The sequence below is a fragment of the Cephus cinctus genome, unplaced genomic scaffold (genome assembly GCF_000341935.2).
Source record: "Cephus cinctus unplaced genomic scaffold, Ccin1 Ccin1_scaffold0227, whole genome shotgun sequence".
NCBI lineage: Eukaryota > Metazoa > Arthropoda > Insecta > Hymenoptera > Cephidae > Cephus > Cephus cinctus.
Window position 1 is genome coordinate 315,141 of NW_014332943.1, and position 27,977 is coordinate 343,117.

General features: G+C 36.7%; 1 protein-coding gene across 4 annotated transcripts in view; it reads right to left on the reverse strand.

Annotated features, from left to right (window-relative positions):
- The window catches only part of LOC107265508 (neo-calmodulin), a 98,606-nt gene that overhangs the window by 24,677 nt on the left and 45,952 nt on the right, over nucleotides 1-27,977 (reverse strand). For 2 of the 4 annotated variants that reach the window (XM_015735025.2, XM_015735026.2), the window contains exons 2-3: nucleotides 14,827-15,606; nucleotides 1,364-1,405 (exon numbers count right to left, since the gene is read on the reverse strand). The exons of 1 other annotated variant lie outside the window; for it this stretch is intronic. In XM_015735025.2, coding sequence (XP_015590511.1) covers nucleotides 1,364-1,405; nucleotides 14,827-14,913 — 129 coding nt within the window. In that variant the 5' untranslated portion in view covers nucleotides 14,914-15,606. The remainder of the gene's footprint in view (nucleotides 1-1,363; nucleotides 1,406-14,826; nucleotides 15,607-27,977) is intronic. One more of the 4 variants, XM_025082785.1, reaches the window with a different exon arrangement.

The window sequence follows — 27,977 nt, forward strand, 5'->3', positions numbered from 1 at the left end:
TGACAAATGGCGACCACTTTAAAAAGATGCAACGACAGTCCGTGGATTTCAAGAATGCCAGTCCACTCATAGGTAATTGCGAGGATAGGAAGCGAGGATGAGCAGTTCAGTAGATTAATAATTAAAGCAACCACTGAACGAAGGTACACCTGGGGCATCGATCGACAACCTCACCAGACAACAGGCGCTGCGACGCGTCACTAACCCGGGGTCACCCTCTGTTGGTCCTCGGTGGACAGAGGGGTTGCATTTATACCCGACTAACTACCTTGCATGAGAACTCTCTGAATGAGGCTCCCAAGACGCCATTCATGACTCGAGGGGACTTGTTCTCAACGTGCTGAATTCCACGTGACAGCTGATTGTCCATTTATGGTTTCATTATTGTAAGTAGCAATTAACGTCTTCGTTAAAAGTCGGGTTACCACGAATCATCTCGCCCCTCGAGCTTCAGACAAATTACTGGCAAGTACCTTGCGGCACGGAGCTTTTTCAAAGCTCGACTTGCCGTGAAAGAGATATGTGTCTTGGAGGTGTTTATCCGAGATAACGGACCGTATTCATCCATGTGGTAGTGAGGTTAGGTTAGGTTAGGAAGTATTAGGTTAGAATCACGTACCCCAGGCGATGGTAATTATTGGATATTACGAACCGTAACGAGACTCTTACTTATCTACAAGCAATATTTATATCCATATAGTTTCATCTCGGAATCATTAGAATAAAATAGCGGAAGTGCGTACTTACTAATTATTTTTTCGAAAAAAATTCTCGCTCTATACTCAATAGCGATTTCTCGTATCAAATTAAACAGCACAAAGAGTTTATTGTGAGATTGAAGAAACAGTAGAACAAGAAACAAAGAAGTCAGACGAAACAGTGGGTAAAAATCATCTAGATCATTCAAGACAGTCTAAATGTAAAACCATGCAAAGTAAGTGTTCGTATCATTACGTTTTTCTCGTGCATGCCCCATTCATCATTCACCTATAATATGGTGTCGTGCAAGTGTTATGTATAGTATACGTATATGTAGCTATATACATAAATCATTATTTTCTATACGGGAAGGGAGGGGATGCACTCAGTATTCAATGATAAAAATCATAAATTTCATCACTCGTGACTAAATACATATCTAATATACTATCATTGATTCAACTGACGTTATTTATGATTATCAAGTAACATAAACGCGTGTATGAATGATTTTGGAAAAAAATCAATTATTCTAATACCTAATATACAATGTATATGCACGTACGATGCAGTGTCTAGCTTCTTCTAGATATATTTAATCTATCGCGCTAACGTAGCTAGCTCTAATTCTAGCTATGTGGATTATGTCATCTTTGGTAAGTACCTGGCTCAGGCTTCTAAAGCTACTTGTACTGGCGCTGCGGGCCTGCGAACACAAGTATAACGTACGGTCACCAATCGCCATAGACTGCAGTCAGTGGGTAAGTAGGTACAGATAGATAGATAAACAGATAGACTAAATATAGCTATGTAACAAAAGATACAGGTTAAGGCACAAGTAGCATGTACAATTATAATAGTATAGGTAGTCCAAGTAGTGGACGGTATGAGGGAGAGAAAAAATGTGTATACATATACATATATGTATATAGCGACGGCGTGGATGTCCAGTTAGCTGTTATACCTACGTGTATACATATATAGCACAAGTGTACATACGTAGGACATTGCGCAATGAAAATGAGACATCACGTGTGGTCGCTACTCGCTGTTAAATGGACATGTGCATCGGCTATAAAATGAAATGTAATACGTGGTACGCTATTGTGGAATAATATTACTTTTTGTTGCTTCTTTTTGTCTCGTTCTACTCATTTCTCACTTTGATTGTAATGTTCCTGTAGTTTTGCTTGCTTTCTCTTGTTGTGGCCTTTTTCTCGTGGGCTTTTAGAGGCAAAATTGTGACATGCTTGTAGGATTTTTCGAAGCGTACACGTACGTCAACGTGTTAGGTACAGTACGATGAGAAAACAATGGTAACGCTTTAATACTTTAAAGATGTTTGAGTTGCAGCTGGTGTCACCTTTTTTTTTGCAACGTACTGTACCTTTATCGTACGTGAAAAATATTGCAATTTTTAATCCGCCCGGAGCACAACTATATACAGCTACACATTTAACACACATGGTACGTGACGCATTGGAGTCTCTATGGCCAGATTTCACAGAGTATGTATACATATATACACTGATAAACAAGATATAGCGAGACAGAAAAAGTTTAGAGGATATAAAAAACAGATGGAGTGGGAGATTGAGGATCGACGAGAAAAATTCTTTTTGCGCTTGGGTCTTAAGGGCTCTTGGCAATGTAACTGCGAATCGATTAATACTGATTGGATGGAAGAGGAAAACTAAAATAAATTTAAAAAAAACATAAGAAATACTGAAATGAGTGTGACGTTTTCCGGATTGTCAAGTATCGCCCGACCATTTGTCGCCGGTTAAAGTTCGTCGGCTCGTTTGTCAAAGCTGCCATCAAGTGAGGCATTTTGTTGTCGACGGCTGCGACAGTGGCTCGCTCTGCATTCGATTTGCACAAAACGAACGATGCATTAAAGCGTAAAGTGGTGAATGTTGGTGAGAATTATTGGCGCACTTAATTATTAAATTAACGATTGTTTGCTCGTGCCAATAAGACGCAACGAGCTGTAAAAATGTCATGTACCTAGAAACAATAGTGGATTAACAAACTATGAAAAACAATGCAAGTTTTTATTACTATTATCGAATATGTGAATTTTAATTTTCTGATTATCATCACCGTCTATAAAAAGAGCGATAAAAATAATCCTGTAATTAATCCGGTAATAATGTTCCCATACGTTTTCTCGTCGTTCAGTAATCCCTGATATCTCTAGAAATAATGGATTAATGATAAATCATTATGCACCTTCGTCCATATCACAAACCCACGTGATAACTGCCCGCATGAGTCTCCAATAGAGTCTGACCCTAATAACAAAAATACATATGAATAACAAAACGTAATTTTTCGGATGATTAATTATGCCATTAAAAAAGAGGTAATAAATTCCTCAAGTAGTCACGTAGGTCTGATTTCAGAATAATCACAAAAATATTAAGCACCACCGGTAAGTTACAAGGGCGACAAAAGATGGGCGACTCAAAACCGCGAAATTTGCAGGTTCCTAATTTCATCCACCCTCCTAGAAATCTTCCTAAGGGAAGGATTCGTTACACCAAGTGCTTCAGGGAATGTCCAGAAGCTTCGGAAGCGAGAAATAGAAGTGAAGTTGAGAATAGAAAGCGAACAAATAGAAGGAAGACAATGAATAGCAGTAACTGACTCTTTTCACAGATACAAGAGTCTTTCCTTTGGATTCAATTTCCATCTTAATTGACGTAGACTTTATCTCATGAAAGTGCACATACTTTGAAAATTATTATTAACGTGAGAGCTTACTCCAAGGAACGTGGCAAGTAATATTAACCGGTACCAACAATCATAACTATCTTGTTAAATGGCACTCTGTGACGTCATACACGGAGATAAAATCTGTAAACATTCATGGAACTATTTAAGTTGTCAATACGATTCTAATTTTATATTCAGTCTCGGGTCGGCTATGTCATGGATCCCTCTATACAATGGGTAACGGATCACAACTATTTTTTTATTAATGTAGGATTTGTCTAATGTCTTTTATGCTCGTGCAACGGCCTAGCTATCTTTAAAATTGCCTTTATACTGTACCTACCCACCAACACCCCTTTAACTTTTTCGCTGCGAAAACCGAATAAGGTAGCAAAATATTTTCTACAGCTTGTTCTTAATAGGGTCCAACTACTTTCATGAGAGATGCCTATTTCAGTAGCTCATTAAAATTTACGCCAAGCCTATTCTACACGGAGAAAAAATTGTGGCAGCGTTTCTTTGAAATATATAGTAGCCAGCAGCAGATTGCACAGTAAGAGAGACTTATTCAAAAAATGTGGGAAACGTTTTTATACTGTATAAGCAAATGAAATGAAATAAATAGAGCTGACCGAAATAATAGAGAATTTCACATTGTGTACGAGATAGCAATCATCAGTGTGGACTTCATGCCAACCTAACGAAGAGTAAACGTTAATATACAGTCTCGGAGAGACTGCGTCTCAGTACGATACTCCTCAGCGTACTACTGTATAGAGTATTAATGATACAATAAAAGCACTGTATAGAGATTACGTATAAGGATTCTTTCTCATATGATACTGCAGCAACCGTAATGCAGGGAGGTAGCTATTTATGGATTACCAATTAATAAGTAATGTTAAGTAGTAAAATGAAACACCTAGCTATGTTCGTAATGGATGAAGTAACTAATTCAGTCCTTGAACTATAAAATATCGTGGGTTACAGCGAAGAAAATAAATGAATATCAAACGAACAATGTTTTTTTATTTACATATAAATGCCTTACATCAAGTTTACACCCATAACTTTATGATATAAATTAAACCATCGCTTAAAGTATTCTGATAGATAATAATAACATGTTCGTAAAATTTTTTCAAAAATTCACCCATCCCATATGCAGTGAATTCGTTCACTACGTCTGACAGGTACGATAGTTATAGACGTTGCATTCATGAAATATGAATACTTTCTTATTTCGAAAAGTTCTATTTTGACCTCTAGATAGTTACTGAAATACACACATGAAGGCGTCATTACAGTCTGAGAAACTGTATAATTCTTCGGACTATACGCGATTGTGCTAACTGCAAGAATATTCATGACCTGCAGGACATCTCAAGGAACACTGACCTTACGCATTAAGACTTTTGGGTTTCGGCCATTGACGAAAACAAAGCGAGAGGGTAGCCACCCAGCGAGTGAGCAACAGGCAATCCGCATGAGTGTCGAACACTACTTTTTGTAAAATCTGCTGTGAAAATTCAATTTGAGAGAAAAATAATAGTATACTGCCGCGACGTGTAGTGGGGTTCCTGTCGCTTAGAATATGGTTGTGTGTAAATGCAGAGAGTATATTAAATAAAATAACAAGTCGTGATATCTGATTACTACGCTAGTATAGTTAAGTTAGAACTGTAAAGTTATAAAAAATTTAGCGCACTAATGCGGTTAAGTGAAAGATAGTGTTGAAGATACAGATATTAGAGATATGAGATATGCTTAAAGCAGTTACCGCTGTACCTAATAAAGTTCATGCTGATATATTTATAATATATAAGAATATATGTATAGCTCAGACGCGTATAGCCCGAAATAAATTTCTGTTCCTATGCCAATCCGTGTAAAATAATTTGATCTGGGATGGATCAATCTCAGATTTATTCCATTTGAAGTACAGCAACTGAGGGTCATTTGCACTCTATAAAGACTTCTCGCAGAGTTATAATTTAAGTGTAGGATCAGTCTTCATAGATTTATGATAGACTTTTGATATGCATTATCTCTAGATTTCTGCCATTTTTTCTTTTTTTTTCAGGATAATACATATCAAAAGTTTATCATGTATCTATGTACACTGATCCTGTACCTAATCATATGTAACTCTGTGAGAAGTCTTTATAGAGTGCAAATGACTCTCAGTTGTTGTACACAAATCGAGTAGATCTAGGATGGACCTATCTCAGATTAAATTATTTCTACACGGGCAATACGTGAATAATTATCAGAAAATTCTTTTCTTGTATGTGTATAACTATATGTATATGCAGGATAGATATGCCTACTTTGAATTTTCAGGAAACCAAATCGTGATTAATGTTATGGTTGTTATTCAATAAGGAAGACGCTGTGAGTAAAAAAATAACGTCCCATAAAAAACCAATAAATAATAGACAAGCTATTAATAGTGTAAACACGTATATATATTTGTACGATACCTAATTTTTTAATAGGGTGATCAAACGGTAATTTCTACACAAGTTAAGATATCGCGTTAATTCGATATCGCTATTAACCCTTATAAAAGGTATTCAATTTTTTTTACTTAACGTAATACCGTGGATATTTACTACACGAAGAAAATTAGTTTCTTTTGGTATACTTAGTGGGGATGAAGTTCGAAAGAGCGATGTCTAAACGTCGACCCATATCTCACCCTCATCAAAAAAGAATCACCTTTAATGATTTTTATCCTATGGATGGCAAGCAATGAAATTTAAAGTAAGAAAACCAGATAGTATTTTGCCATAACGTAACTAAGAGTAGGCGTAGGTATATTTCTGAAAACAAAATTGATATGAGTAATAATTATCGGCCACTACTACGAAACAACTAATACATACACATATACATATACATTAATAAAGTATATTTTGGGGACGGTTTGAGTAATACAGCCGCTAGTTCGAGAACAATTATTGTATAGTTTCGGGTCGGATCTCAAAGTTTTTTCAACATAATGTATGTTTTGAGGCCCATAAAGCGACTGTCACACCAAATTTGTTTTTTTTTTTTTTAATGCTAGACATCCGGAGTTGTGATGAGCTTAGTAAGTGTTTCGTTAGGTTAGGTTAGGTTAGAATTTCAATGCTGTGATGCGTGAAGGTATTAGCTAAAAAAACGTTAGCTTGCTATTGTGAATGCCCCGTAATCGCCTGGGTTCTCAAACTATACTTGTTACATGATTATATATATTTATATCTACAAGGAGAGAATTTTCTGGCAACGATTCTTGTATTGGGTATTACAAAAGAAATTTATTTATACATAGTAATTATATGTATTAGCATGAACTTTATTAGATACGGCGGTAATTGCTCTGGGCATAAGGAGGTTACTTCGTAATTTTCAATATACGAAGCGATTAGGCATAATTGATTAATGTTGCATGCGTAACAAACATAATGCAATGACTGATCTAGAATTACGTAAGAAGTTACGCAGTACAGTAAAATAAACACACATATTATAGCTATAGCAGTGTCATAAACTAAAATAATTGTCATTCTGAATTTTATGGTGACAATTTTCATAGAAAGGAAGACGTTAATGAACACTCATGGTTCGTAAAATAACATATTACCGCCTATAGGAACATTTCCATAATATTGTATGGATTTATAACGAGTATACAGCCGTTAAATAATTTAAGGCTCGCATACCCCTGGCATTTTCAAAAAACTGATTTCTTTTTTACAGATTCTTGTTTGTTATACTTTTAAGAATTTTTCAAAAAAAATTTTAAGAAAATTCCACTCCGTTACAAAGGTATAGCAATTGGGTTAGGACGGTTACCGACTAATTGCCGCGCCACTCACGAAAGAAGTTGTTAACCGTTTGAAATACGCCAGGATACAATCAATTCAATCCACGAAAGAAGCTAGAATTGACAAGAGATTGCAGAAACCATAAAAAACACGAAGATACAAAAGGAAGAAGGTGTACAGTACGAAGCTGAAATGGGAGACTGCCGTAAGTTCACGTTGTATGTACCTACCAGAAACTTTAAATGCGTTTTTCTCGAAATTACGGCTTTAGACAGTGTTGGCATGAGAACTCAGTCAATTTTCAATATTTTTTAACTTTATTTTTAAAATCTTAATAATTATTTTCTCTATAGTCCGATGAGAGTTTCTTTTAAATTTTTGGTTGGACTATTTTTTATAAATTATTAAACACTAATTTTTTTCTTTAATTTGCATTCTAAAGTTTGAAATATTGTAATTTCTTTATTTTTTAAAAAAAATTCCCTCCGTCAGACTATAACTACTACATTATTTTACAAGATCCTTTCTTATTTTTGCGGATTGGATAATTTGTTGTGAAGTTATGATGTCGACAAGGAGGCGCCATGGTTTTCATCAGTAGTCCATTCATACCCATAAAAGATAATGTTAATAAACAAAAAATTAAAAAATTTGTTTCTTATAGTTGAATAGTTAATAAAAAAATGTCAAATAAAGAATTTAATTTTTTTCATCATATACCTTGATAATAATTTTTCAAAGTTACTCGGTTTTCAGCGCGCGCAGAGGTATGTCAGCCCTTAAAGAGTCCGTTAATAAAGCACTGATAGTTGCTCATATGGTATCCCTTATATGCCTAGTAGCGTTTGCGTACACATTATGAGAAAGGGTCGTATATTGTGTAGTTTCAGTTACAGTGTATTGCAAAGTAGGGGGTGGCATGGTTTTCCCTGTCGCTTTGTTTTCGTCAATGGCCGAAACCCAAAAGTCTTAATGCGTAAGGTCAGTGTTCCTTGAGATGTCCTGCAGGTCATGAATATTCTTGCAGTTAGTACAATCGTGTATAGTCCAAAGAATTATACAGTTTCTCAGACTGTAATGATGCCTTCATGTGTGTATTTCAGTAACTATCTAGAGGTCAAAATAGAACTTTTCGAAGTAAGAAAGTATTCATATTTCATGAATGCAACGTCTATAACTATCGTACCTGTCAGACGTAGTGAACGAATTCACTGCATATGGGATGGGTGAATTTTTGAAAAAGTTTTACGAACATGTTATTATTATCTATCAGAATACTTTAAGCGATGGTTTAATTTATATCATAAAGTTATGGGTGTAAACTTGATGTAAGGCATTTATATGTAAATAAAAAAATATTGTTCGTTTGATGTTCATTCATTTTCTTCGCTGTAACCCACGATATTTTATAGTTCAAGGACTGAATTAGTTACTTCATCCATTACGAACATAGCTAGGTGATTCACTTTACTATTTAACATTACTTATTAATTGGTAGTCCATAAATAGCTACTGCCCTGCATTACGGTTGCTGCAGTATTATATCAGAAAGAATCCTTATACATAATCTCTATATAGTACATAACTCGAGAGATATTCACTTTATTTCAACCGTACCCTGTTACGACTGTACCCAGGCTACCCTACCCTGCGTCAGGTTGGCAGCAGGTCCACACTGATAATTGCTATCTCGTATACAATGTGAATTTTTCTATTATTTCAATCAGCTCTATTTATTACATTTCATTTGATTATATAGTATAGAAACGTTTCCCACATTTTTTGAATAAGTTTCCCTTATTATGCAATCTAATAATTACTGACTACCATATTTTTTAGAGAAACGTTCCCACCAACATTTCTCCGTGTACCATTGTATTATATATATTATTGTAATATATCTATGTATACTATAGTATATACGTATATACATATAGTATAGCGGAACTATCGGTACCCTATTATTGATTTTCGATAATGCTTACTCGACTCGGCTGAATTTTGTATGACAAAATCGTTCTTTGGCTCCCGAAGCTCACAATTCTTTTTACTATTTTATGTTGTACCTCTTTTCAAAAATCGTACAATCGCCTCTTTCCATAATTTGACTACCTGTCCGTAGGGTAATAATACACCGACTTCCGACGACATGTAGAGGTTAGGGTGGATTTGCAGAGAGGTACCTTCTTCATGTATCTGTCCCATAAGAATTACAGGAGAAACGTTCCTCGTGAATCAGAAAGGCCTAAATTGTAATGGTGCCAAGAACTGTTAACTCAAGTGCTACTTGAACCTCCAGATTGTTAAAGTGTACAGTACTCATGAACGCTAGCTAATTGTATGCCGGTTTAAAGATAATGGGGGTGCATCATTGAGAGATGAAGAAATGGTATAAAAACTGAAGTGTTGAACTGAACTGAACTGGAATGGTATAAAAACCTAATGGGCACTTGAATATTCCGAAATTCTTTTAAAGTCGTGTTGGAACACATGTAACTGGCTGAATATATTGATTTTTTTTTACTTAGAGGGTGGTTTTCGTGAACAGTCCTGTAGCAATTTTGAAAAATGACTGGTGAGTGTCAATTCTCCCCGGCATCTTTTTAGATACTTTTTTTGTCCTACTACCTTATATGTTTTCTCAATCCTTCTAGTATCCCGGTTTAAAAGTCAAAGGCCTCATTTGCACTCTAAAGCGTTTATACCTAGTCCAGATAGAGTGAGAATGTGCCGCGCGATTACCCCAGTCGGATTCGGTTTCTTGAAAATATGAAAATATCACCAAAATCGGTAAGTGATGTTTTAAAAAGTTTCGCGACTCTTCTAGGGAAACCACCCTTATTTTTCTCTCAAGCATCGCGATAATCCGCTCTTGTATCGTCTCCTTCTTTTTTTAGTGTTTTCTCTTTTTTTTTTTATTTATTCACATGTTTCTCAAACGATTTTGCTTTGTTCGAATTTGCATCCTTTCTCTTCTCACCTTGTTCTTGTCTATTGCTATTGAGTTTAATAGTTTTGGGTCGTGCAAAATCTACAAACAGATGATATGTATTATAGAAGTATGAAATCCAGATACGTCTCTGTCACTGCTTATCGCGTGCCCGAGTTACAGTAGATTCCATTTTAAACGGGGTTGTATCTGTCAGGCAGAAGAAAGATCAGGGATGCATTTACTGGCAGCCGCCATTCAGGAACCTCAAGCAGTTTCGACCCTGTGACTGCGAGGATAGGGGATGATCGACAAACGTGACAAGTCACTCCATAGAAATAGTGCAGGCAATTCATAACACGATAAACACTAAACTATGTTCACGGCTGCTACTATCAACCACTTTCATGAAACTAACAACTCCTGAAATTTTTCAAGATACAAACGAGAATCTACTACCGCGAGAAACTTGACGAGAGGCTATTTTACAAAGCTCGTTTCGCTTCGCTATCCAGAGCTTCCCCTTGATAAGGGTGGGAAACCAGAATACCATGATCTATCGCAACACACAAGGCTCTATCCGTTTAGCATATGTATGCTGTACGCCATTGGAATTGACGTATTTTACATTCACACTCCTGCAATCGATATCTAAAAAGATAAACAGCCATTCCCTATCCTAAATCCTTCTTTCAAGTACATACTGTTAAAACATTGTTATAGAAACTGTATAAAAGCTTCAAAAACCTTTTACTGTATTTATAATTCTAGTCACGACATGCATATTTCATAGTTTTAATAAACTATACCGTTTAGCTACATATCTATATGAAATTTATCAAAAAAATGTTAAAATATTCTAGCAATTTTGCACTGTTCCATGTAATTTTTATTTTAATAAATAATTGGTTAACTGGTTTTTTTTTTAAAAGAGCGTAGATATTTCATAAAGGAACCGGATCAGCGTTATCCCTATGATACTGTATATGCATTTGTCTAATATACATCTGACATACATTACTCCCTAGTACAATAATAGTATTCTAAGACTATCATGTTTGTTATTAGGCTTTTACCATGGTTATTTTTGACAAGTTATTGCTAATATGCTCTATACAGGAAGTTGACGTTGGTTTTGACTTTGAAGACTGGCATAATGAACGCAAATTTATATCAAGTAAAGCACGGTACTCGTACCCCAAGTAGTACTCGATAAGGAATCACCTAAATTTTTATTAATTATTAAATGACCATTAAATCATGGTCAAATACGAAAAGCAGCATTAAAATAAAAAAGTAGCGAAGACGTTATAGGAAATTTTGAAAATACAATTAAAATGATGGGCTAGTGCTAGATCATACAATAAGCAGATATGTAGTGATTTATGTACTTGGCAATAATAATATGATTTCAATACTATTTTTTATAGGAATCCACAGTACTCCTGCACGTGGCATAGTTTTTTACACGTAAGTGTTTTTTGGGGAGGATACGTTAATCCCCAGCGCAACGAAAGGTAAGTAACGTTCATTTATATACATATACAGAGTATATCAGCCCAGATGCACGTTTAAGATTTGCGGTGAAACATTTTCGAAAATCTGATGTCACAATCATTGAATATTTTTTGATTGCGCATCGAATCGGCATATTATTATTGTTCGGTTAACTTCCGGTCGCAAATAAAAAAAATTATCTTAGCCATTTCAAATGATATTGAAAAAAGTTAAATGCAAAAGTTGTAGAGCAAGACAAAATAAAAGAGATGAAAAAAAAATTCGGACGGATTGCACACATAATAAGAGAGATATTTGCGTCCAAAATTTTCTCATTTTTTGACAAATTCTTGATACTGGAGGAACGCCTTAGCTTCGTGCAGCAGCTTCACGCCGAACTCACGATTCGCAATTGTTTTGAGGTAAGCGTTCAGTCGGACGCAAACCCGTACAAGGTGGCTAAAACATACTACAATGTTATTTTTCATTACATGTTAGAAGCCGAAGTATTCCTGCTGTAAATTTCCGTGATCCCGGATGTAGATTTTGGACCCTTCGTGTTCCTCGCCGTAGATTTTGGAGTCTTGGTGGTTCTCGCCGTAGACTCCACAATCTACGGCGAGGAACATGAAGACTCCAAAATCTACGGCGAGGAACACGAAGGGTCGAAAATCCAGGTCCAGGAAGACGAAGACTCCAAAATCTACATCCGGGATCACGGAAATCTACAGCAGAAATACTTTGGCTTCTAACTTGTAATGAAAGATAGCATTGTAATATGTTTTAGCCACCTTGTACGGGTTTGCGTCTGACTGAACGCTTACCTCAAAACAATTGCGAATCGTGAGTTCGGCGTGAAGCTGCTGCACGAAGCTAAGGCGTTCCTCCAGTATCAAGAATTTGTCAAAAAATGAGAAAATTTCGGACGCAAATATCTCTCTTATTATGTGTGCAATCCGTCCGAATTTTTTCTTCATCTCTATTATTTTTTCTTGCTCTACAACTTTTGCATTTAACTTTTTTCAATATCATTTGAAATGGCTAAGATTATTTTTTTTATTTGCGAACGGAAGTTAACCGAACAATAATAATATGCCCATTCGATGCGCAATAAAAAAATATTCAATGGTTGTGACATCAGATTTTCGAAATTGTGCACCGTTTCACCGCAAATCTCAAACGTGCATCTGGGCTGATACACTCTGTATGTATATAAAAATTCAGGAAAAAAAATTAAGTTCCACTTGAGAAAAGCATATGTGATACAACAGTCCGCTGTGAATATTGATTGGAAATCTATGCCAATCGATTGGTGCCATCGTAATGCACGAACTAATTTTCAAGCTTTGCAATATTCGCCATGATGATTTGTAGCTTGATATATTATAGAACGAAAATTGTCGCCTCGATAAGGTACAAGTTCGATAAAGGGTTAAGGAGTAAATGTCCTAACCAAGTTAGACGTTTCTTTTTCCATATCTTTTTTCCCTCTCTTCTATTTCCTGACCATTGACCTTTTATCAACGAGGTCAGAGAATGTGCCGACACTGATGTTCAAAGTTAATTCTCGCTTCTACCAGAGGACGGAAATTTCCGCGTGAAGCCGTCATTCGAAAGCATTCCGATTGCCGAAGTTCGTCTTCCGTTTAAGACGTCGCAATTTCCGGGTGCGCCGAGGACGACTCGAGTTTCCACGACGCTCAAGCGTTGGACTTTCTTATCGGCAATACCCCAAAGCGTCTTCCGGTTCTCCTTCTTGATAAATACGTTCAATTAAACTTTGTCCCTGGGATTTAAATAATAATAACATCAGCCTCGTAGTTCCTCGAAACGATTCCCATTTTTTCTTAACTATACACCTGACGTCTTGTCGTCGCGACGGTTTTGAGGGATGAGAGTTTCCTGCATCAAGTAAACCGACGTCGCGACGCTCTATCTCTATAGATATATCTATTACTTGGTAACATCTGCTATACGGAATTGTCAATAAAAGTAAAATGGAATATTTCAAACCCACTTTCACGTAATGGCTGATGGCATTTTGTATTTATTTCATTCCTTTTTTTTTGGAAAATTCAAATTTTATCCTTTTCATGTTGCATAAGAAAAAAGTATCACGTAATTCAGAATCAATCATTCTATGACTTTAACAAACTCGTAGCTCCGTATCTCGTAAGTCAACATATACATGTCCATATATTAAGTGTCACGTGAATAAATGTAATAAAAAAGAACAGCAACAGACAATACAGGACACAATCACTAAAAAAATAACAGATTCGTTATTTTGCATAACGTCTACACACAGAAAGCTCGCTTTTACCGTCTTCTCTGCATTGTACACTAAAGGCGCAAACTGATTCAATCTGTTGTCTTATTGTAAGCAACTGAAACCAGTTATAACTGGTTATAGACTATCGGTGGTGAATCAGCATACTATTTGTGAATTTTCGCCTTCCGGAAGCAATCTACGTTTACTGTAACACGATGAATTCTAATTTCCCTCTAAGATTACATGATCAAGAACTAGGTATATAATATATCCTGCTATGGCGTGTAGAAAGGATTTCACTTCAAGTATCACGACAGCCCTTATAACACAATGCAAAGATCACAATGAGGCAGCCCACATTCCCACGTAAACATGCCACTCGTACTGATCAACGTCACGAACTTTTGATCAACTGAAATCGTTTCGTTTCCCTTGTTGCCATACCATAAATGCGCTTCATTTTATGGTATACTATGCTAAAAGATTACTACTTGACAAAAAGTTTTCACCGACAAACACCATTCCCTATCGCTCGTATTTGTCACAAATGTCATATACGCTGAAAAAAGACATAACGTTTATAAATTTTTCCAAATAACTTAGACAACTCGTATGACTCATGCGGACAGTTTTTGAAATTATTTTTGAAAAATATCCAAAATTTTTGTCTTTTTCAGCTGACTCATCCAACTCGCGTGGACGTAGTCGGTTTACTGAAATTGGAAGTGGATTAATTTCGTTTTATTATTATCAGGCAGCTAAAACCTACAGAAACTATGTATAGGGCAATGGGATGGAGTAACGAATGAGTATCTATGAGAATAAAAAAAGAAAGATATAATAACGTAGGAAAAAATAAAATGGAAGGGATAGGAAAAGGTTCCTCTATATACGTTTACCTTGCTTCTGTTTCTGGGTGCGAAGTCTTCCTTGCTGGCCTTCCGCCTCTTATCCTTCAATATCATCCTGGCAGCTGCGAACGCCATCTTGCTTTCTCTTTTTATATGGTTATATGTGTGTATATATATATATATCACTTCCAAACGAGATCCTACTAATCTAATTATTGCTTATCGTGCTGTTGAAAGCAACGTCTTGATTGCGAGACGTTACTTCGTAAATCACTCGATTTTTTATAGTTTCATTTATACTCGATCACTTCAAACCGATTCAAAGATCCTCCACCCGTTAATCGTAATTGCAATATGTAATAAAGAAGGATAATTTTAGATAATCGTACCGAATCGATAATCGAATCCTTGATTGAACACTATCGATTAATATCGCGCTGTTTATCGACAATGGCGCGACCGATCGTACAAAGACCGATCAGAGTGGCCCATGTACGCGCATGATAAATTTGATAAAATATTATACTAGTTGCTAATCACAGGGATGCATATTTAATTAAATTGACCAAATGTTACGCTTTCTTTTTCTGTCACTTATTTTTTTTCCCCTCGTCAATTTACTAGTCGACCGTAAATTCTTGCACTCGGGGCCAATCAGGTTGGCATCTTCGTCAATCACTGTATCCCGAGCTTCGACATGTTTTCTTTGATGTTGCTGGTGGTTCTCCCTATCACGTAACCGACTACACCCCAGCTGCTGGAAATCCTGATTGCGTCGACATCTCGTTCCACAGTGTAATTGACGGCTATTGAGATATGGCCCTGGATCTATAAGAGAAATCAGATCTATCGTCACATGATAATACCTAACCTAACCTAACCTACCATTATGAATGTATTTAACATCCCTTAATGGTATTATCATATGTAATATTGTTACCATGTGGACATACAACTTTTTTAAGATTATCAATATAATTTGAGCATCCTTCTTCCCTTGCTGTCTCCATCATTTTGCACTCTGTTCTTTTTTCGCTTTCAGCTAATAAATAAACTCAGTTCTCCCTCACTCTTTTCTCACACACACACACACACACACACACACACACGCACGCACGCACGCACGCACGCACACACACGCGCGCGCGCGCGCGCGCGCACACACACACACACACACACACCTTCACGAGGGTTAATATATCCGGTTGTGAGCACAACCCATTGTCAGGTACGTCAGGTTCCAGCTTGGCAGGAAACTTCCCTAATTGAATTCGTTCGGCCTTAACGCCTCTCTATAGTCACGCGAACAGTTACGAAGGGACAGACCGGTTGCAATTTAGGTATACCGAGTAAAGTACCATTTTGCCTTTTCGACATTCTTTCTAAAATGGTCCAGTGAGATTAAAATCGTATTTCACCTTTCTGTGAATATATTCAAATTCAAATGAAGCTTATCTTTAAGACTTGTGCTTGGGATTCTGGGTAAATATGACGGAACGGTTTCTAGGATAGAACACCGTCGTCCGGAAATCGACAACTGAAGAAGCTTCGAATGTATATATGTACGTATGTGCTTTGAGTCCTGAAGAATATAAGTCTGGTCGGTTGGTATGTTCGTTGCTTTGTAACTCCCGACCCTCTAATTCGTCTAGAATACAAGTTTACTATGAGATGAAAGTACAGACTGGAAAGTTTTCACTGTGGGCTGCAGTTGGCTTATAACAATTACATTTGCGAAGTAAATCGTCCGGGAGTGCAGACTCAGCGCTGTTGAATTTTCAACGTGTACGCGGTGTGTATGTTTAATTTAAATCCGTACCGTAACTCTCGGGCAATTATGGTCCGTGCATGTTGGCAAAAGTGTTGCGGTGGAAAAATTGCCTTGCATTTCGTGAAAATGCATTTTTAACCGAGAAAAAGTGATACTGGGCAGGAAACGAGTTCAAGAAATATAAATTGTCATATCATCAGAAGTCGATAATTACGTATAGAAAATGATAAGCTTGCTATTGCAAATTCTTATATCCTTCATTATTATACGAAGAAACATGGATAAATATAATATCAACAAGTAAATCAATTATATGACGATTGTGGATTGTCAATCGTTAACGAGCATAAACTATCAATTTGAATATTTGAATACGAATTCAAGCTGTTGATTAAACTATTGATAGTTGGTAATTGACAGAATATTCTGATACATTAAATTTAGTAATTTTTTATTATTACTTTTCTATTAAATTATTCAACTGTATTTTTGTTCTCTTATGCATTATTCTGATGTTTGTTCTGACGTTCGACATGCGCGTACTACTCGACTGTGTCTTTATTCTCCGCGGATTAAAAAGTTTCCAACGACCTTGTAATTGGTTGGGAATTAAATTTCGCGTTTCGCTGGTTGTGAATTCGCGAGTGCGAGAGTGACCGCGATATACAAAGAGGTAATATAGAGCGTGAGAAAGAGATAGGGAGGGGGGGGAAGAAGGGAGAGAAAGAGGGGGTAGTGAGAGAAAGAGGGGGTAGGGAGAGAGAAAATTCTCGTTTCGCGAGCGTGAAGGCGGATGCTTTTCATGAACGAGCGAAGGTGGCCAGCTTGAAAATTTCATGCAACTACCGAGGCGTCGATTTTCAGAGTTTCTCGCGTAATCTCCGACCTCGAGTCCACTCGTCTACTACGCTCTTGTGAGTGTACCTTTATTTCTCTGTCTTTAATTATTTCTCTCCATGCCTATAGAATCTCGCAACCAGGTTGAATCCCTCTAATTTCCATAAAAGCCAGATAAGGTACTTATATCCAGATAAAGAATTTTAACAATGATCCGTGCAAACATTTTTCAATTATAACTCTTTTTTAAAATAACTATTATTATGACCGTGCTCTTTTTCTTAACCTTTCAACGACCACATACGTAATGAATTTCTGCGAGGCCTCGCGGCTACTACTAAATAATTCAATAAGCCACCGATACCGATCGTCATGGCGTGTCGGTCGCATCGCCATATTATGCAATATGAAACAACCTCGCGATCGATCCATCTGAGTAAAATACTAGTTCGCGAATTTCCGCGATGATCGAACGACATCGGCTAAGATCGGCTTTGAGACCGAACTCGACTAATTGTTAAACTTTTAGGTGAATCTTGCCCAGAGCTACATACTGTACTTTAGGTTAAGATAAATCATTGAATTTCACTTGCCCAAGTGCCACCCCCCGCGCACCCTTATCTACCAGAGAGGCAATAACGTCCTGGTGAAGTGACCAAACGCAAACCGGCCGGAATATGAGGAGGTATAAAAATTGCATTATGCAACCCTTCAACGAGACGCTAGAAAACTAAGTTCAATCGCGCGGTTTGCGAATTGCGAATGGGGCCATCCCTCTGGATTTCCATAGAAATAACTTGTGCATTATATGTCTGGCTTAAGGGTGCATTTTCTCTGTTCGAATAATGGCAAGTATATGTATATCTGTCCTATATTATTAAGCTTCATATTTTATTTCTTCCGATTAAGGGTGGAAAGAATAGAAAGGGAAAAAAGACTTATGTCGCATAACCCTATGGCAGCTTATGTGAAAAAACGTATGCGGAGAAACCAAGTCACTGGGTTAGGAAAGTGGTATTGGGGTCGTATCGGTTAACAGCTTCTAGTCACGCGGGCCACGTTCGCACTGATAAAAGGCCACGTATTTTCTATACTGGCCATATACCGCAGAAGGATGAAATATGTGGTAGGACGTACGATTCCTGCATTTAAATTTAGTTAATTAGCGGAAAAGAGTAAAAGGGTCGCTGTTTCAAATTTTACGTAGTGTCATACTACTTCAACTTATGTGACAGTACCCATAGTAGAGTACGATGATTTTCGATAGGTGGCTCTATCATGGTGAGTTTTCGGTGTTCATTATGGACAATGAAGGTAGTAGTAGGGTACATTAGATTAGTATAGTAGTTAGTACGTAGTATCTATCTCTATGTACTAGTACTACGTCTACGGCCGAGGCATTTAATTACACGGGGAAGTATCGTTACGGACAGATTGCCAACCCGTCGAATAACGTAGTTGTTACGTGGAAACGGTATTTTCGATATACATATACATATACGTATATAGATCCTAGCAATAAGCAGTTCGTTCGGGCCGCCTGACTGGTTGCTGAGTGCTTAGGAAGTTAGTTAAATTTTTCCAATGCGTTTCCTATACATAGCCGTTTTATCTGGATATCGTATTAACTTTTATAGTTACTCGTTCACAATTGTTTTTACACTTTCCAAGTAACGATTTTTTTTATGGATGAGAGACATACGATTTTTATCGACGATATTTAATAACGTTACTGGGTTATTGTTGGAAATGAACATTTGCAAATTTGTTTGATTGAATATAAGGTGTTAAAATAATATCTTGTAAAAAAAATGATTTGTTTTGTTTTTGATTGCTAATTATATTGGTCAATCATTGTTTTGGTAATTATCTGGTAACTATGTTCACGTCCCTCCCGATGAGCACGTCTTTCCGAAAATCCGAAATTTCACGAACCATTCCATCTTTGTTATTCCCATGGGAAGTGGTATAAGGGAGTATTGATCACTCCCACGCTGCACCCTTTTCCACTACCCTACAAGCACCCTCCGGCAGCACCCCCTAGCAACCCCTCCGAATCCTCGGTCCTCTGGCAGCATCCTCTCAGCTGGACCAACTCCAACCCAGCTTTCCTTCCTTCCTTCCTTCCTCATCAATGGATTTCGGGAAACCCCTTGGATTCCACATAGTGGTCCATGCCAATTTCATAAACGCGATTCTCGATTACACAATGTCATATTATTAATATTTCTGAAATAACAAGCTAACCGACAGTCATTCTTTTTGATGATGTTTGACGATGATTCAAGCGATTTATATCGATTGCCATTACGTGTAAACAATTGCACGACCACCATATTCTAGTAACATTAACACGTATGTAATATACTTATATAATTAAGAAAACCACTATAACTAAGAAAACCACGCTTATTTTCCTACTGAAAAATCCGCTTTTGTTTTTTTTTTGTGGTGCGATTATGGGATATTTAAACTGAAAAAAAAGAAAAGTTCTTAAAACGATCGCAGGATATTCTTTATTACAACAAAGGATAAATTCTCGTGAATATGTCTATTTATTATGGAATTTGTATGCCTTTATGAGGATTCTTCGTACAATAAGTTCAATGTGGTTTTTTGACAGATCGAAAACAATAAAGTCTCTAATGAAGAGACATGTATTACTGTGTAAAATTATGTTTGTTTTATTTTTCTATTTTAGTATATATACATATTTATGTTATTTTATGAAAAACCACGTGTTATTTGCTAAGGATTGCATTCCTTGCGAATTGTCTAAAAAGAAACAAATGAAACTTGTGAATCGACTGTATATATATATTTAGCAGATTGTCTATGGTCGATTATTGCAAAATCTTTAAAATAAACAGTAAAGAAGTTTCATTTCACAGAATATTCAATACATATCACGTAGTGAACGATGGACGGAAAAGATTTGGGATCGACACAGAGATATATTGAACTTTTTGTTTCAGTTTCGATCAGAATTTTAATCTCAACAAGAGCGAAAAAGAAGGATGGAAAAGATGACGGATGATTGACCCAAAATATAATTTTCTAAAATTCTATGTATTGATAACTTGGATTACCTTTGATTATATCATGTTGAGTATGAAGTATCTGATTTTACTCGATAACATAACATTATCGTCATGAGCTGAGATATAAAGTCAAGATTCTCGTAATACACACTATGTATCTACTTCCACCGTTCATGAAACGCATTTCAGAGCGCGAAATACGAAAGACGAGAAAATAAGTCGTACTGGACGAATCCAGCGGCGAATGCTTGTACTCGTTGGATTAATAAGGAATGAAAGTAAATGAAAAATAATGAGAGAAAGAACACGAGTGAAAGAGAAATATAAAGGAGGTAAAGGAAAATTTGACAAATTGACGAATAACGGCCCACGACCTTCTTTCTTATTAGCTAATTTGCTCTTCGAGCATCACGGCTCGGTTTTTAATGATGATTGATCGAATAGCACCAGACACTCTCCCACATCTACTCAAGGTCGGCCACCTGATTTTTCTTATTTTTTAATTCGGTTTCCCAATTTTTTGGACATCTTTTTTCCTTGTGCTTGTACACGGACCAAAAAAGTGGACGTCGAATAAATCGATCTAGACAGCCTTGCGAATTTTTTTCGAATTTTTATAATTTCATTATATTGTTAAATCAAAGACAAATTATCTAAAGAGACTGCTATCAAAATTCGATATTTTGAAATTGATAAAATTTCTTTATGCATAATTTATTATGGATAAAATAGTTAAAACTAATTATTTAGATGAAAAATATATTGGTATTTGTTAATGTCATTCATGTCTCAATTGCGTCTTTCTCTCTCTCTCTCTTGCCTGCGATGATGTATACGATGACGTGCTATGAAGAACTACAAGTTTCAGAGAGACTATTCACTCACAAAGCACACGAATCATAATTATTTGCCAATTAACGCTTTCCCATTAGTAGGAAGAACACTCGCGAGGCAATTTCGTGTGCACGATACCATAATAGCTAATAATTCATAGGGTTGTCGGATGAACGAGGAACTGGGTTGGATCGGCGCCAGAAATGTTGCTAATCCGAGAATGTACAAGTCTTTCTCTTATATAGCCTTGTATACGCTTTGTTATAGATCGGTGTGCGCTATGTGATTATCTGTTCTATCCTAACACTTTAATTCGTTGAGATACTCCTTAATTTCTCTTACTAGTTGTCGTTTATCCGAGATGTATGAAATTTTACAAATTTTATATCAATTTATCAACAACAAATCCTGAAAGATTGTTTTTAAACTTTTCCCACCAATTTTTTATTTGCTGTGTATACGCGAGCTATATCGTGGCATTAACAAAACATGGGTAACGTTCCAAATGAATTTTACTTATTAGTCTTTTAAAGCTCGTGTCATATATGTATATCTCCCAAAAAACACTTACGTGTAAAAAACTACGCCCAGTACAGGAGTGCTGTGTATTCCTCTAATAAAAAGTATTGATATCAGGTTATTGAGGCCAAGTACATAAGTCACTACATGTTTTCCTATTATATGATCTAGCACTGGCCCACCATTTTAATTGTATTTTCAAAATTTCCTATAACGTTTTGACTACTCTTTTACATTCCTACTGCTTCTCGTAGTTGATTATAATTGAATAGTTATTTAATAATTAATAAAACTTCAGCTGATTCCTTATCGAGTACTACTTGGCGGGTCCGTGCATTTCTTGATATAAATTTGCGTTCATTATGCCAGTCATCAAACTCAAAACCAATGTCAATTTTCTATATAGAGCTTATTAACGATAACTCGTCAATAACAATCACGGTGAAAGCTTAATAACAAACATATAGTTTTAGGATACTATTAGTATGTTCAAGGTAAGTACTTTAGAATTTCTGGCACGGACCCACCAAGTAGTACTCGATAAGGAATCAGCTAAAGTTTTATTAATTATTAAATAACTATTAAATCATAATTAACTACGAGAAGCAGTAGTAATGTAAAAGAGTAGTCAAAACGTTATAGGAAATTTTGAAAATACAATTAAAATGGTGGGCCAGTGCTAGATCATATAATAGGAAAACATGTAGTGACTTATGTACTTGGCCTCAATAACCTGATATCAATACTTTTTATTAGAGGAATACACAGCACTCCTGTACTGGGCGTAGTTTTTTACACGTAAGTGTTTTTTGGGAGATATACATATATGACACGAGCTTTAAAAGACTAATAAGTAAAATTCATTTGGAACGTTACCCATGTTTTGTTAATGCCACGATATCACAAGTTTTTGTTGCTCAACGGGAGATAGAAGCACTAAGCACTGAAATCTACATATATTGTCACAGATATAAAATATTAATGCATTATGATGTTGCTAATCAGAAAAATATATTGCGTTATAGAAAATGTTTAATGGCATATAAATTTAATTTGTAAGTCCCTTTTTCTAGAAATGCATAAAGACATACAAATTTTTAAAGAAAATGTAATCTTCAATGCATATAAGCGTCGTTAATGGTGTCCAGCTTGTTGAAGCCGTGTGGTAAACATAAGAGAGGAGAGTGCGCTGGATTATTTACGTACCTCAGGCCGTGCGAACGTCAGAAAGGATACTATAGTTTCAGCGAAGCGCCAAAGCTTGTTGCACACTTTTCTGGACTTCTACGTCCGACAGCTAGATACAAGAAACTACGGAGCGGAACACTTGGACACCCTGAATTTCCACGTCCAACACCCAGATACAGAAAACTACAAAGCCCCATACCTGGACACCCAGGACTTCCACATCCAACACCTGGACACAGGAAACTGCGGAGCAGAATACCTGGACACCCTGGACTTCAACATCCAGTACCTAGATACAGAAAACTACGGAGCGGAGCACCTGGATGCCCCGAACTTCCACGTCTGATACCTAGATGCAGGAAACTACGGAGCGGAACACCTAGACACCCTGGACTTCCACATCCAGTACCTAGATACAAGAAACTACGGAGCGGAACATCTGGACACCCTGGACTTCTACGTCCGACACCTAGATACAGAAAACTACGGAGCGGAGCAGCTGGACACCCTGACCTTCCACGTCTCAGCGGAACGCCTGGACACCCTGAACTTCCACATCCGCCACCTAGATACAGAAAACTACGGAGCGGAGCAGCTGGACACCCTGACCTTCCACGTCTGATACCTAGATGCAGGAAACTACGGAGCGGAACACCTAGACACCCTGGACTTCCACATCCAGTACCTAGATACAAGAAACTACGGAGCGGAACATCTGGACACCCTGGACTTCTACGTCCGACACCTAGATACAGAAAACTACGGAGCGGAGCAGCTGGACATCCTGACCTTCCACGTCTGATACCTAGATACAGAAAACTACGGAGCGGAACACCTGGACAAACTGTCACCTAAAATACGAGGAACTATGCCGAAGCACACATATACATGAACGGTAGCTTCACGTATAAAGTGTATTTGATTGTGTTGTGTATTCGTAAATTATCAACACAGAGTACAAATAGGTAAAGAAGGCAGAGCAGTCAGCGCCATCTGTCGTGTAAAAAATGCGATGGACGTGCGAAGACGACGACGACGATGACGACGACGACGGAGACGGACCTGAAATAAAATCATCTCGCTCGCCATGTGCTCGTCCTGATCCTGTACACTAATCGTATTGAATTTGGTGGCAATCAATTCAGAACCCTTGATTCCTAGAGTGAATGTATCAATAAATTTTTCTCACATACAGCTGTTCATAAGATATTTGAGTCGAAACACAGTTACAAGCGATGCTTCGAGTAAAGAGTCTCGGCGGGCCGTGCCCCGTACGGCATGTTACCTGTACTTGGCGCGAGACTCAACCGAGTCTCTTGATATATATATATATATATATATTATAACCCGGTGAAGGGGTTATTTTTCAAGGGACAATCCGGGAAAAATGCGGGGCGTCTGGGCCGGGATTCGAACCTGGGACTTTTTGAGATTACCGGTCGACTGCTCTCACTACTGAGCTACGCCAGCCGCTTACCACATTCCTCCCAAATCGTCGTTACTAACGAAAATTCATTTTCGTTACAATATATATATATATACGATCGACATATGTACTGATAGAAGTAATTTAAATCGATCTTAAATTTCCGACAATTATACAAGACTTATTTAAAAAATCAGTAAATATAAAAAGTACAAAATGAATTGTCACAAAATAAAAAAAGTAATATCATGCGAAAATTCGTAATTATAATTCGACTAATTATTTATCATATTCAAAGCTAAGTATTACGAATTATAAAAATGATCTATACGAAAATTTCATGAATATCCCCCAAAATTATCCCCACGGCCACCGTCTTAGCGCAATAAATCCACCCGTCCAAGACCAACTCAAAAAAGCTTCAGATAATGGGAATTTTCAGGGATGGAAATCCAATGATAATGATAATAATAATGAGTGCACAAGGATTGGAAAGAAAGTAGACACATAAGGATTAATCAACCTACATATAAACGGGTTTATGTATATTACAATATTTTCGAGCAGTATTATGAGGGTAGTACACCCCTATTAACGGGAAATTCGGTGTTTATACACACTTGGGGGTTGTCAATAGTATTTTCACAATGCATTTGACCTTCATCTTACATTTCCAATTCTTACTCTCTTATTCCTATAATTTTTTACATACTCCATAACAACCTGTTATATATAGCCAGTCTTTGTCCACACTACGTTCAAATATGTAGATACATTCCTAGTAACTAGTGAAATTGATATCCCTAGGCCGGAAATTAATTCTAGTAAGGAATACAAGGAAGGAAATCTTGACTTAATTTATCCAGGAGTTCATACTGGAAGCAAGAGCTGGGAGCGCTGCTCCCGTGATGAGTCTTTAGGGATTGCGAGAATGAGCAGACAAGCAGACGAATGACAAGGAGCCCGATTGTCTTGGGTTATTGCCTGAATAAGTCAACCAGTTTAAAAGACCCAGTACCCAGTACCACTCCACCTTATACGTACTCACTTACCTACCTACCTCGAAAGCTTCGTTCCCTACGCTTCCTGAACCATCCTTTATAATCGACGTGTCAATGCGACAAATCCTTCGGAATACTTTGAAAATCTTAAAAGACGTGTCATTGGGAAGATTCGAGAAGTCGGAAGATTCTTTTCCACTAGAGCGAAAGTCAGTGTCGTGAAATTTGAAAGTAGCGGCTACAGCCTCGGTAGCAATCGGTGTATGTATATCATACGATTAAATTGAGATGCACACATGTAACTTTAAGAGGTCGGATACTTCGGGTGAATATCAATAATATTGTTGTTATTATTATTATTATTATTATTATTATTATTATTATTATTTATCATTCTTGAGAATTTATAATTTCGATATTTTATACAGATTTCGTATTTCGATAATTGTGCCATAATTATAATTTAATCCAAAATCGATAGTTATTTGATAATTTTTTGTTAAGATTTACCGTTTTCGAATTTCTTTATAGGCGGATTATGTTTCCTCTTTACAGATGGAATTTGTTAATGAACCTCTTTCCTAGGAAGATAATAATAATAATGAGACTGAAAGCTTAAAGTTCTTAGAGTGACAAAGCGTTTGCTTTGCTTATCATTTGTTCCTCCATTTTCTTTGTCATTTTCCTGCATTTCATAACTGTGCTCAAAAGTTTTGTATTGTACGTTGCTAGTCGAAAGGAGATGTCGCGGCGCATAACACGTACCGTATTTTATTCTAACGATAACGAGCATTACCTGGTTTACGCTCCTGAGAAAAGTAACGCGTGCTGTTTTGGAATTTAAATGCTTGGCTTTTATATGTGGAGTTGGTACCGTGAAAATTACAATGTTTTTAACATAAAGGTATAGGTATTGAATTTCTTTATACTTATTTAGACAATGGCGTTTTTTTAATTTTGTTATTTTGGACTTATCTGGTATTAGCGTAATCCTGGTTTAATCAGAATTTTCAAGCTTTAAGCTAAAATCCCAAAAAGCGCCGTCATATTTCATTGCTCGCAATGTCAATAGTATTTCCACTGCATGTATGTGATGCTAAAATTTTGGTACAAGTATAATTATCGAGCCTATATGAGAGTACTTAGTTATAGAAAATAAAATGTGGAGATAGGATTGATTCGTGAAACGTTAAAAGAACCGATTTTTTTAATTTAAAAAAATCAAAGCTTATACAGTATCTGAAACTTGATTTACGTAACGTTAATACAGCGGAATTTTGTATGCTTTCAAAAATAAAACTATGCATATCCATCATAAACTATATAGATGCACGTTAAACAGGCTTCCCGATCCCTTTATGCGATTTTTATTCTGATGACAGTCAGACAGGCATTTCTACGGATTTCATCCGCGGGGATTGAGGAATGAAAAAGTTTATTTTTTTTTGCCTCCCACCACTTTTCGGCTTCCGGCCGATAAGGGAATTCCGATGTTGCAGCTGCTCAATCCGTGAAAAGCGGATCAAATTTGGAGACGCGCAGAGAGTGGAAGAGAAATGCTTTTGAAAACCTTTGATAGAAAATTCTCGTATCTGGACCACGTGTATTGAGATGAATTATGAGAAAAGAAAATTATACGATCAATCTTCACATTATAGAAAATACAGATTATTAGTTGTTATATTAATTTAAAAAGTTCGCCCAAGTGTTCAAAGCTAACCAATCAATTTCTTCGACGTAATTTAACGTTATTATAAAATTTGAATACATTCATTTATTATCAAAACCACCGCAACTAGTCCTATTTTCAATATAATCATTAACGTTGCGATCGTATTCGTACATGAAAACAGCCTTAATCGCTCCTTCGTAAAGATTCCAATACATTCTTCTTCGTTTCTAGCAACTCTTCGGTCTGATCGATGAGCGACAATCGCTTATATAAGAATGATCATTTTTTAAATAAAAACATTAAAAATTATTCTACTCCATTATCGCGCTCAATTATTCTAACAAGATATTGCTCTACGGATTTTCAATGTTACCTCCTTAAAATAAATCTCTCGCACGACAAATTAATTATAACCGTCTCATGCAATAAATACCGAGTTTAAGTTATTAATGTTGCGATATTCGATTTGATGAACAGCCAAGGGCAACGAAGTGGCAAAAAATGCAAATTTCAAAATCTGCAAATGAGACCATTTAAGCAGTAATCGATATTCTCCATCAAGCTCAGATAGCAATTTTCTAGTAATTGCATAGTCAAGCTCATCCTGTGTGTCAAAAATATCTCATTCACAAAATGTAGTACAAGAGCTACGATTGATACGCTAATTACGAATTTGAAAGGAAAACCCGCTTGCAGCCCGTGTAATCCGCTAGTTGATTTTCTCTCAAACAAACGATTACGATTTGCATGGTATCTATGCTAATCGACTAAAAAGATCGATACGTATATATACGATTGATCCTAAAGCTCCTTCCATGAACTGTGTCGTCTATGGAGAAAGGAGTGAAACAGAGACAGCAAGAGAAAATGAGAAAGAGAGAGAGAGAGAGAGAGTGGTGAGAGAGGCGGG